Source organism: Ornithorhynchus anatinus, chromosome X1, assembly GCF_004115215.2.
Source record: "Ornithorhynchus anatinus isolate Pmale09 chromosome X1, mOrnAna1.pri.v4, whole genome shotgun sequence".
NCBI classification, from domain to species: Eukaryota; Metazoa; Chordata; class Mammalia; order Monotremata; family Ornithorhynchidae; genus Ornithorhynchus; species Ornithorhynchus anatinus.
In genome coordinates this window covers 116,657,850-116,669,715 of record NC_041749.1, presented here as the reverse complement: position 1 = coordinate 116,669,715, position 11,866 = coordinate 116,657,850, and the positions used below count along the sequence as shown (strand labels likewise).

General features: G+C 55.7%; 1 protein-coding gene across 1 annotated transcript; it reads right to left on the bottom strand.

Annotated features, from left to right (window-relative positions):
• Positions 1 to 6,529: 6,529 nt before the first annotated feature.
• On the bottom strand, positions 6,530 to 11,191 carry MADCAM1 (mucosal vascular addressin cell adhesion molecule 1; the record flags this gene model as incomplete). The annotated part of the gene is made up of 5 exons (XM_039910293.1): positions 6,530 to 6,648; positions 6,948 to 7,186; positions 7,350 to 7,575; positions 7,984 to 8,280; positions 10,882 to 11,191. Coding segments are annotated over 5 exons (1,191 nt in total), but the record flags the coding sequence as incomplete, so codon positions are not given.
• Positions 11,192 to 11,866: the final 675 nt, after the last annotated feature.

The following is an 11,866-nucleotide window of genomic DNA, read 5'->3' as shown; positions in this document are numbered from 1 at the left end:
CGGGATTCGAACCCATGACCTCGGACTCCCAAGCCCGGGCTCTTTCAGCTGAGCCACGCTGCTTCTCTATAGTCTCCGGGCGTCGGGACTTGGGCACCCGGAAGCTGTGCGAAAGAATTGCCACTCGATCAGCTCTCTCTCCCCCTTACTTATCCTTGCTCCTCTCCCACTACACCCCAGCTCGCACTCTTTGCCCCACTCAAAGCTAATTTAGTCGCCGCGCCTTGTTCCCGTCTCTCTCGCTGCCGAACTCTCGCTCGCGATCTCCCTCCTGCCCGCAGTTCCCTCTCCCCGCACATCTGGCAACTACTGCTCTTCAAGACCTTTCTGAAATCACACCTCCCCTAGGGGGACTCCTCTGATCAATCTCTCACCGCCCCATCCTATTTCCCCCATTACTGCTACTTCGGCCCCTCCACAATAGCGAAGCACTTGAGTACCCCCGCGATCCCCACCCGGGGTGTAGCCCTCAAGTACATATCTTTACACCCTATTGCTTTCCCCTACCTGTAACTTATTGTATTTATCGAGCGCTTACTGTGCTCAGAGCACTGTTCTAAGCATTTGGGAGATTACAGTACAACAAAACTCACTCTCTTGGTGAACTCATTCGCTCCCGCGGCTTCCTATCCCACCGTCGACCCCTGGGCCACGTCCTCCCGCGGTCCCGGAACGCCCTCCCTCCTCACCTCCGCCAAACTGATTCTCTTCCCCTCTTCAAAACCCTACTTAAAACTCACCTCCTCCGAGAGGCCTTCCCAGACTGAGCTCCTCTTCTCCCTCTACTCCCTCTACCACCCCCCTTCACCTCTCCGCAGCTTAACCCTCTTTTCCCCCCATCTCCCTCTGCTCCTCCCCCTCTCCCTTCCCATCCCCTCAGCACTGTACTCGTCCGCTCAACTGTATATATTTTCATTACCCTATTTATTTTGTTAATGAGATGTACATCGTCTCGATTCTATTTAGTTGCCATCGTTTTTACGAGATGTTCTTCCCCTCGACTCTATTTATCGCCATCGTTCTCGTCTGTCCGTCTCCCCCGATCAGACCGTAAGCCCGTCAAACGGCAGGGACCGTCTCTATCTGTTGCCGACTTGTTCATTCCAAGCGCTTAGTACAGTGCTCTGCACATAGTAAGCGCTCAATAAATACTATTGAATGAATGAATGAATGAATGAACTCTCATCTCTGCACGGATGATACCCAAATCTACATCTCCTCCCCCGTTCTCTCTCCCTCCCTCCGGGCTCATATCTCCACCTGCCTTCAGGACATCTCCACCTGGATGTCCTCCCGCCACCTCAAACTCAACGTGTCCAAGACTGAGCTCCTTATCTTCCCTCCCAAACCCTGCTCTCTCCCTGACTTTCCCACCACTGTGGACGGCACGACCGTCCTTCCCGTCACACAAGCCCGCAACCTTGGTGTCATCCTTGACTCCGCTCTCTCACCCCACACATCCAATCCGTCACCCAAACCTGCCGGTCTCACCTTCTCAGCATTGCCAAGATCCGCCCTTTCCTCTCCATCCAAACTGCTACCGTGCTGGTACAATCTCTCATCCTATCCCGACTGGATTATCGCATCGGCCTCCTCTCTGATCTCCCATCCTCCTGTCTCTCCCCGCTTCAGTCTATACTTCACTCCGCTGCCTGGATTATCTTTCGACAGAAACGCTCTGGGCACGTCACTCCCCTCCTCAAAAACCTCCAGTGGTTGCCTATCAACCTTCTCATGAAGCAAAAACTCCTCACTCTTGGCTTCAAAGATCTCCATCACCTGGCCCCCTCCTACCTCACCTCCTTTCTCTCCTTCTACAGCCCACCCCGTACATTCCGCTCCTCTGCCGCTAACCTCACAGTGCCTCCTTCTCGCCTGTCCCACCGTCGACTCCTGGCCCGTGTCCTACCACTGACCTGTAATGCCCTCCCTCCTCACATCGGCCAAACTAACTCTCTTCCCCTCTTCAAAGCCTTCCTGAGAGCTCACCTCCTCCAGGAGGCCTTCCCAGACTGAGCCCTCCCTTTCCCTCTGCTCCTCCTCCCCTCCCCATTCCCCCTACTCCTTCCCTCTGCTCTACCCCCTTCCCCGCCCCACAGCATTTGTGTATATATGTACATATTTATTATTCTATTTATTTTATTAATGATGTGTATATATCTATAATTCTATTTATTTATATTGACGCTATTGATGCCTGTTTACTTGTTTTGTTTTGTTGCCTGTCTCCCCGTTGCTGGATAGGGATTGTCTATTTGTTGCCGAATTTTACTTTCCAAGTGCTTAGAACAGTGATCTGCACACAGTAAGTGCTCAGTAAGTACGATTGAATGAATGAACGAACAATAAACAGACACATTCTCTGCCCACAGTGAGCTTACAGTCTGATGTGGGTGGAGACAGGCATCGTTACAGATAAATGAATTACGGATATGTACTTAAGTGCTGTGGGGCTGGGAAGGGGGAAGAACAGAGGGAGCAAGTCAGGGTGACACAGAAGGGAGTAGGAGAAGAGGAAAGGAGGGGCTTAGTCTAGGAAGGCTTCCTGGAGGAGATATGCCCTCAATAAGGCCATGAAGCAGGGGTGGGAGGAGGGTAACTGGCTGTCAGATTTGAGGAGGGAGGGCATTCTAGGCCAGAGGCAGGACGTGGGCTAGGGTCGGTGGCGAGATAGGCGAGATTGAGGCACAGTGAGAAGGTTGGCATTAGAGGAGCAAAGAGTGCAGGCTGGCTTGTAGGAGAGGAGTAAGGTGAAGTACGAGGGGGCAAGGTGGTAGAGTGCTTTAAAGCCAATGGTGAGGAGTTTTTGTTTGATGTGGAGGTGGAGGGGCTACAACTGTAGGTTTTGGAGGACCGGGGTGATAAATCCTGAACATTTTTGTAGAAAAATGCTCCAGGAAGAAGAGTGAAGTATGGACTGGAATGGAGAGAGACAGGAGGCTGGGAGGTCAGCAAGGGGTCCGATGCAGTAATACAGGTGGGATAGGATAAGTAATTTATTTGGTGCCCGTCAACCCTGGTAGACGGTAAGCTCGTTGAGGGCAGGGGTCGCGTCTACCACCTCTACTGTACTCTCCTAAATCCTTAGTACAGTGTAAGCGCTCAATAAATACTATCGACTGATGGATTCTAGTGCGAATGATTTGTCCAGCACCACCTGCACTTTCTCCCCCCTGCCAGTCAGGTTCCCGCTGGGACACAGAGTGCAAAATACACATAAAGGTTTTACCTTCTTGGCGGTTTTCGTGGTAGCCGCTATGGTCTTCGTTGACCAAGGTGGGCGGCTATTTTCAGGATTCCTACTGAGTCTGTCCACCACGTGAAAGGCTCTAGGTGGTTCTTTGGTCGGAAACTTTCACCCCTGCTGGCAAAGCTCCAGCAGGCATGTCCCTAATTTCTCACTCTCTCACCCCGCTACCGCAAGATGAGTCCAACTGGGTGTTGGAAAACAGGTCCTAAAAAAGCTGGTAGGAAAGAGCTGTTATAATGATAATAATAATAATAATAATGGTATTTGTTAAGCCCTTACTATGTGCCAAGCACTGTTCTAAGCGCTGATGGGGGATACAAGGTAATCAGGTGGTCCCACGTGGGGCTCACAGTCCTAATCTCCATTTTACAGATGAGGTAACTGAGGCACAGTGAAGTTAAGTGACTTGCCTAAAGTCACACAGCTGGGATTAGAACCCATGACCTCTGATTCCCAAGCCCGGGCTCTTTCCACTGAGGCACGCTGTCAATCAGTCGATCAATATTACAGACAAGCAACTCCTGCCTGGGTTCTCAGTGCTCCAGCCTCTCTCTAGCATCCCTGGATAGGCTCCCTTCAGCCGCTCCCTCCCCCGCCCTGCCTCACAACTTCCCACTGTATGAACAAATTCCACCCGCTGTAGGAGGAAACGTTCCCTTTTGTTTCTTTGGAACCTCTCACTTTCAAGGTCAAGTGGGTGCTCTCTGTGCTGGTCTGGTGGGATTTAGTGCCCAACAATTCACCCCATCCATACCCTTCCTGGCTGTGATAATTCCAATCCTGCCCTCTGTCAGTCTGGGTCTCTCCAGACCGAAGAGGACCGCGCCTCTTCCTTAACCTTTTCATTCCTGCGGCCTCCTCGGAACTCTCTTATCCACAGGTCTGTTGACCGATTCCCTGCCCTGGTTGATTGTTAATTTCCACACTCTTAACTATTGGAGATCTCAGCCATTTATTTGTTTTCCTCAGTAGCCTGTAAATCCCTTGAGGGCGGGACTGGTGGTCGTAGACTTCATTCACTCATTCATTCGATAGTATTTATTGAGCATATGCCGTGTGCCGAGGACTGTACTAGGTGCTTGGGAACGTACAGTAAAAATAAAAGACGCAAACTGTACACGTGCATTACAGAAGCGGGAGGAAAACCACGGATACTTCCGGTAACAGCGAAAAGTATGGGAAAACGAGTAAATAAATGACACTAAACGGAATAAATAAAACAGTACGTACCAAAATGTCAAGGGTGGCTGTTGGGATGACATACTGGGGGTGAGGGTGGGGAAGAAATGAGGTGGCCGTTGGGATGACATACTGGGGGTGAGGGTGGGGAAGAAATGAGTCAGGGAAGGCCTCCTGGAGGAGATGGGATCTCAGAAGGGTTTTGCAGAGGGGGAGAGCTGTGGTCTGGCAGATGTTGAAGGCTGAGGGGGTGACAGGCAGTGGGGAAAGTGTGAGTAGTGAGTCAGAGGTGGGAGACTCCAGAGCGAGGCACAGGAAGGAGGTCCTTCTTCTGTTTTGATCCCAAGTGCTTAGTACAGTGCACTGCTCAGAACTGGTGATGCCGACGAAGAGAAGATTATAAGACACTCGGTTAACGTCTATAGAGTTACGACTGGTAGGGCATGTGTTCGTCTGAAAGATCCGACGCCCTATATTTCTTTACCAGTGAACGCTGACTCAGGATCCTAACCCTGTTTACAGCAACCACAACCCAAGAAGCTACCCACCCCTTCTTTCATGTGAAGAGATGCATCAAGTTGTTTAAATCCTTTATGGGTATCTATGCAGTCCGACAGGAGTGGCCGTATACACATTCTCCTGGGTCTAGGCTTTCTTTTTGATGGCACAGGGCAATCATTCAATCGATCGATCGGACAGTGATATTTACTGAGCGCTTACTGTGTGCAGAACTCTGGACTAAACGCTTGGGTGGGTACAATAGAGTTGGTAGACAAGATCCCTGCCCTCAGGAGCTAACAGTCTCCCGTGTGCAGAACACGGGACAAAGTGCCTGGGAGAGGATAATGGAAGACACCATTCCCTGCCCTCAAGGAGAGGACAGTCTAGTGGGGGGTGGGGGGTGGGGGAGGAATCTCACGATCCGGCTAGTCTTCCCCGTCCAATGGGGCGCTCCCCGAGGGCAGGCTCTGGGCCTGTTCTCTCACAGAGAGAGGCCCTCTGGGACCTGGGACAGGGCTCTGAGCCCTGGGAGGGCTTAGGATAGATTCAGTGACTTCCTGTTAGGTAGCACACCGAATGGAGAAGCCACCCATTAGCCTACCACTCACTGCAACAAGCCCCCAAAGCTCTGGGGGACAAGCCTCTGGGCCAAGAGTTTCTTGTTCGCTCCCCTCCACCCCAGCCTCCACTAAGTTTCCAGGAGCTTGGGAGGGGCTGGCTGAGAAATCTGGAGGAGGCAGCCCGAACCATCCCGTCATCTCCCTCTGTCTCCCTACCTCCCTCCAATCCCCCCCCCCCTCCAATCCCGCCCCCCGGCCCAGGAGAACTTGTGATCTTCCCACTCGGTCTACTCAGGCAGGAGCTGAAACTGCAGCCTGAGATGTGTCATCACAGACTTGAGTTTTCACCACCTTCCCAAAATGAATGCTCGCTCAGAAAAGAACACGTGGAGGTAGGGGGTGGGGAGAGGGAACTTCTGACCCTTCGTGTGAGAAGCTGGAGGTGTCCAGCTCCGACGGGTCCCCGTGCGGGCCGCGGGCCGACTCCAATCACTCCCGGGAGGAGTTACCAAGGAACCTGCCTTTATTAGCCAGGGCTTGGGACCAGACTTGGATGCGGGTTTTCCTCAAGGAGTCGGCGATCTAGCGGGGGAGCTAGATGGGGAGCGCCAAGGGCCCGGTGGGCGGGGTCCGTGAGCTCCAGCAGATGAGTCCCATTCTGGAGGGTCCCCCGCGGGGAGGTCCAGGGTCTGGTTTCTTCCAGCTGCCCCGCCACGAGTTGGGAGAGTTAATCCCAGGGCGCGAATGCCAGGCCCTTGTGGAATCCCAGCTGAACCCCAGCGAAGGGTTGGACCCAGCCAGACCCCTAGGCCTGGAACTCCAGGCTGGAGCAGGGAGAGGAAATGAGAGGGGGATGGGGGAGGGTCAGTGGGAGGTCAGGCAGGCCGGCGTCTCCTAGAGTTCCCAGGGCTGGGGACGCTCTATTATCCTCCCCGTCCCCCGGGACTGGAAGCTCACACCGGACAAGGTCCGGCCAAGGCACCGGGCGGTCAGAGGCCGAGGGCGCAGGGAAGGGCCGGGGACGCAGGGCAGGCCGTCTTCAGCCCTGAGCCTGGTAGCGCTTCCAGAGGCGGTGGGAGATGAAGGCTACGAGGATCAGGCCCAGCAGGGAACCCCCCGTCCAGAAGGTTAGCAGGGCACCCATATCAGGGTCCGGGGCTGGGGAGAAACAGACAGCATCCTTCAGACAGACAGCCGGCCAGCCGGGCAGCCAGTCCACCTCCGGGAGCCGGGTCTCCGGGTCCCTCGGATATGCGGGCAAAGGGGTCGACACCAAGGCCTCCTGGACCTGGTCCCTGACCCCCAGCTCCAGTCCATGACCCCAGACTCTTCTCCCCTGACCCCCTTCTCCAGGACAAACAGCCGGTCCCTTCCCCAACCCTAGGAGAAGCACCCAAGTCCCGAGTCAAGGGACCGAGGGGAGGAAAGCAGGGAACCGATGGCCGGCGGAGACTCACGTAGATTCATGGAGAAGTAGAGCGTGGTGGTGTTGGTGACCTGGTTGCTGTTGGTCATCAGGCTACACTGGTACAGCCCCTGGTGGACCAGCTGGGCCTGCGGCACCCGCAGCTTGGCTTGGGCCCCGCCCTTCCACTGCTCATAGCGCTGAAGGTCCACGGGTGTCTGGGTCCAGGTCACCTCGTACTCTGGGCCGCAGGCCACCTGGCATATCAGCTCCAGGGGTTCACCAGGGACCCTCGGGGCTTGCACTAGCTGGACCAGTGGCTTACAGGAAGAGGAGGTGGAGGGAGGGATGGGGGAGGGAGTGGTGGAGGAGTAGGAGGTGGTGGAGGAGTAGGAGAAGGTGGAGGAGGAGAAGGAAGTGGAGGAGGGGAGGGGGGAGGGGGGAAAGGGGGAGGAGGGGAAAAGGGAGGAAGGGAGCTCCAGCAAAGGGTTCATATGGGTGGGGCTCAGCTTCATGGAGGGGTCCTGGGACTTGAGGGGAGCTGTGGTTCGGGAGTACCCAGGACTGGAGACTGGTGCTGAAGTCGGGGATTTGGCTGTATCTGGGGGCAGGGTTGGGGGGGGGCTCGGACCCTGTGGGCGCCGGGCTGCTCGGCCTCCGGGGAGTTGTCCGCAGCCCCACTGGCAACAGAGAGAGGGAGAGGCTTGTCTATTGGTCTCATTCCTTATTAACCCCCAAAACACCCCAGCAGTCTCCTCGGCTCCCCAGTCACCCCTCCGCACTGGCCGGCTATCCCTTCCTTGGCCCACCCAGTCTACTACCCCCCGGGGCTTAGAAGAGGTTCATAGTTCCCTTCCATTCCCCTGAGCCCCGAAAACTGGCCTCAGGCCAGAAAAGGTGGACGAGCAGTCCCCAGGAGCTTGTCCCCTCTCTTGCCTCCTGTACCCCCTTCTAGCCGTGAGGTGGGCGGGCAGCCTCCCTTCCCCAGGGCCCGGGCCAGCGCGTGGCCCAGCTCCACCCACCCTGAACCCAAAGGTCCCTCCCCACAGCCATCCCACCTGGTGCCGGGACCCACTCGGCACACTCACCGGAAATGACCTTTTGGAGAGAGAATTCCTCATTCACTCTCAACTCCACCTGGCAACGAAACGGGGGTCCTTCTGTCACCTTCTCTCCTGCCACCTCCCAAGAAGACTCGACATCAAACAGCTCTTCCTCTATCTGCTCCTCATTCTGGTGCACCTGGGGCAGGTCCTCCAGCTTCTGGTCCCCCCGATACCAGCTGAAGATCGGGATGGGGGACACCTTACTCATGGAGCAGACCATTCTGGCCGATCGTCCAGGCACCAGCTCCTGCGGGGAGACCCTAAGGGTGTCGGGAAAGGCTGGGAGAGGAGACAGAGGTCAGGGTGAGAACTGCAGGACCCTGCAAAATCCTCTCATTCGAGGGACGAGAGGCCAGTTGATAATAATTATGGCATTTGTTAAACGCGCCAGGCACCGTACTAAGCACTGGGGTGGGTACAAGCAAGTCGGTTGGACACAATCCTTGTCCCACATGGGGCTCACAGTCTCAATCCCCATTTTACAGATGACACAGATCTCACAGAAGACGAGTGGCGGAGCTGGGATTAGAACCCATCACCTTCTGACTCCAAGGCCCGTGCTCTAGCCACTACTCCAGGCTGTTGTCAGTAGAGGGGAAGGCTCCCCCAAGTTGATCTGCCTGGATGTGGGGGAGTGGGCGCCTTAGACCGTTGGACAGGGAGTTGTCCAAAGCGGAGGATACTGGAAAGGGTTTGCTGAAGGGATCCGGGCTGCTCCAGCCCAGGCAGGGACTGAGGGTGGGGAGGAGAATCGGGGTCAGGCTGGGAGGCTCTTCTAGTGGGTTCTTCAACCTTGTCCTCACTGTCTTCGTGTGTGAAGCCGGACCGCAGCGTGACACTCTGAAGCGAAGACACGACCCTGCCCTCGCGCAACAGTTTCCCAACCAGATCGGGACTGGTGAGTCATTACGGAAGCCAGAGTCAATTCTTCATTATCCTTCCTGACTAGAGGGGAGCAGCTGGGGGCAGGTAGGGGGGTGGACAATGGGAAAACTCAGCTGATACCTGATGGAGAATGGTGGGAGGTGGAGGTGGGGGGAAGGACTTGGGCTCTAGCGGGGCTAGATGAGCGGAGAGAGCGCCCCGGTCACTGGAGCCTGGAGCGTGGGGTGGGGAGAATTGTTGCTGAATTGTACTTTCCAAGCGCTTAGTACAGTGCTCTGTACACAGGAAGCACTCAATAAATATGATTGAGTGAATGCATGAATGCATGAATGCATGAATGAATGAATGAATGAGAGGTTTAAGAAAAAGGAGTCTCTAAGCACATGAACATTCAGGATTCTGCCACAGATAATCCCCTTCTTAAACAACTCCAGTGGTTGCCTATCAACCTCCGCTCCAAACAAAAACTCCTCACTCTAGGCTTCAAGGCTCTCCATCACCTTGCCCCTTCCTACCTCTCCTCCCTTCTCTCTTTCTACCGCCCACCCCGCACGCTCCGCTCCTCCGCCGCCCACCTCCTCGCCGTCCCTCGGTCTCGCCTATCCCGCCGTCGACCCCCGGGCCAGGTCCTCCCGCGCGGTCCCCGGAACGCCCTCCCTCCTCACCTCCGCCAAACTGATTCTCTTCCCCTCTTCAAAACCCTACTTAAAACTCACCTCCTCCGAGAGGCCTTCCCAGACTGAGCTCCTCTTCTCCCTCTACTCCCTCTACCACCCCCCCTTCACCTCTTCGCAGCTTAACCCTCTTTCCCCCCATCTCCCTCTGCTCCTCCCCCTCTCCCTTCCCATCCCCTCAGCACTGTACTCGTCCGCTCAACTGTATATATTTTCATTACCCTATTTATTTTGTTAATGAGATGTACATCGTCTCGATTCTATTTAGTTGCCATTGTTTTTACGAGACGTTCTTCCCCTCGACTCTATTTATCGCCATCGTTCTCGTCTGTCCGTCTCCCCCGATCAGACCGTAAGCCCGTCAAACGGCAGGGACCGTCTCTATCTGTTGCCGACTTGTTCATTCCAAGCGCTTAGTACGGTGCTCTGCACATAGTAAGCGCTCAATAAATACTATTGAATGAATGAATAATCCAACACAGTGAATCCTGTTGCAACTAATGGAGAGTCGACGTTTCACTCTCCCCTTTGGCGTATAGCGTATGTAGAGTAAGTTCTCAGTTACTTGAGGGAATGAGGGGCAGGGAAAGCGTGGCTAACCAAAATCCACAGATAATTCCCTCAAACTCATTGTTACCGCCTCCGCCTGCCCCCCGACCCCCCCACCTCCGCCAACCCCCAGCAGAGCCTCTGGCCAGCTCCCCCTCCTCACCCTGCCCTTGGCCATCCTCTGTGGGTGGAGGCAGGGAACCACTAGATGATGCCAATGTGATACTCTACCACCCACTAGCATATGGGCGGGTCGGTGGGGGGGGGGCAGGAATGCTCCCACCGGCATCCGTGGCCCCGAGTCGGATAGGAGAAGCAGCGTGGCTTAGTGGAAAGAGCACGGGCTAGGGCGTCAGAGGACATGGGTTCTAATTCCGGCTCTGCCACTTGCCTGCTGTGTGACCTTAGGCAAGCCACTTCTCTGTGCCTCAGTTGCCTCATCTGTAAAATGGGGATTAAGACCGGGAGCCCCACGTGGACCAACCTGACTACCTGGTATCTACCCCAGCGCTTAGAACAATGCTTGGCTCATAGTAAGCGCTTAACAGATACCATTATTATTATTATTATTATTATGATATGGGCTAACAGCATTGGGTATCCAGCTCCCCGGAAGTGCTGCATCTGAGGCGGGGTGTCTGTGGATGGTGGGGGAATCTCTCCTCGGGACTGCCTCAGGGAGGAGAGGCAGGAAGAAGAGGAGGAGGAGGGGGAGGGTCGGCTGGGCGATGGTTTGTCCCAGGTTGCTGATGTCCCCCAACCCCAGACTCACAGTACACCAACAGGTTCAGTTTGTCCTGGTAGACCTTTCCCTGGCAGTTGACGTTACAGAACTTGAGGCCCGCCATCGAGATGGTCGCTGAGCTGATGGTGAGGATGCTGAGGCCAGGGTGGGTCAGGACGTTCCCCAGGCTGGTGTCCAGCCCCTTCCACTGCACCTGGGCACCCGGGCAGGTGGTGGAACAGTTGAGCTGGATGGTGCCATTGAAGGGCACGATGGGCTGGGCCGGGGTCACTTGCACGGGGTTACCTTGATGAACTGGAGCTCCTGGAGGGAGAGGAAGAGCAGCGTGTACGACGGGGTGGGCAGGTCACAGAAATCCCTACGAGTTGGGGTGCAGATGAGGTCTCTCCTCTGCTCTCTAGCTTCTCCCCCCCTCCCCCCATCCCCTGCCTCCAGACCCTCTCTTCCCTCTGCACTCGGCGGTCACACGAGGACCACGTCCAGGAAGCCAACGCTACCTTCTGGGCACCTCCGCCCCCCCCCTCCAGGGTGAACTAACCTCCCATTCCCCATCTGCCCCAGCAACCCCAGAGGCCCCTGGACATGAGACTCAGGTGGTTCCCTGGGTAGTACCCCAGGGCCCAGGAAGGCAAGCCCAAGAAGCAGAGATAAGTCTCACTCAGAAAGAGACCCCCCTCCCACAAGGGTCCCAAAGGGGCCAAGCCTGCCGTCGTGTCTCCCCAACCACCCTGTGGCCAGGAGCCCAGGGTCCTTGGAGCCAGGGGGAAGGGGTGGAGAGAGTGTGCGGGGCGGGGGGAGCATGGCAGGGGCCAGGGGACTTACCCCTGCACCTCCAGCAGAGGTGGAGGAGGAGGAGGAGCATTCCATGTTTCATCCCGAGGCAGCAAAATTTCTCCCCCGCTCGGGTCCTTTTTCCGTGTCTGCTCTTCCTTTTCCTTCCTAGCTTCCTCTCAACGGGAACCTGATCCTCTCTGCTCCAGTCCCACTACACCGGGCATCTCTTAAGAAGCAG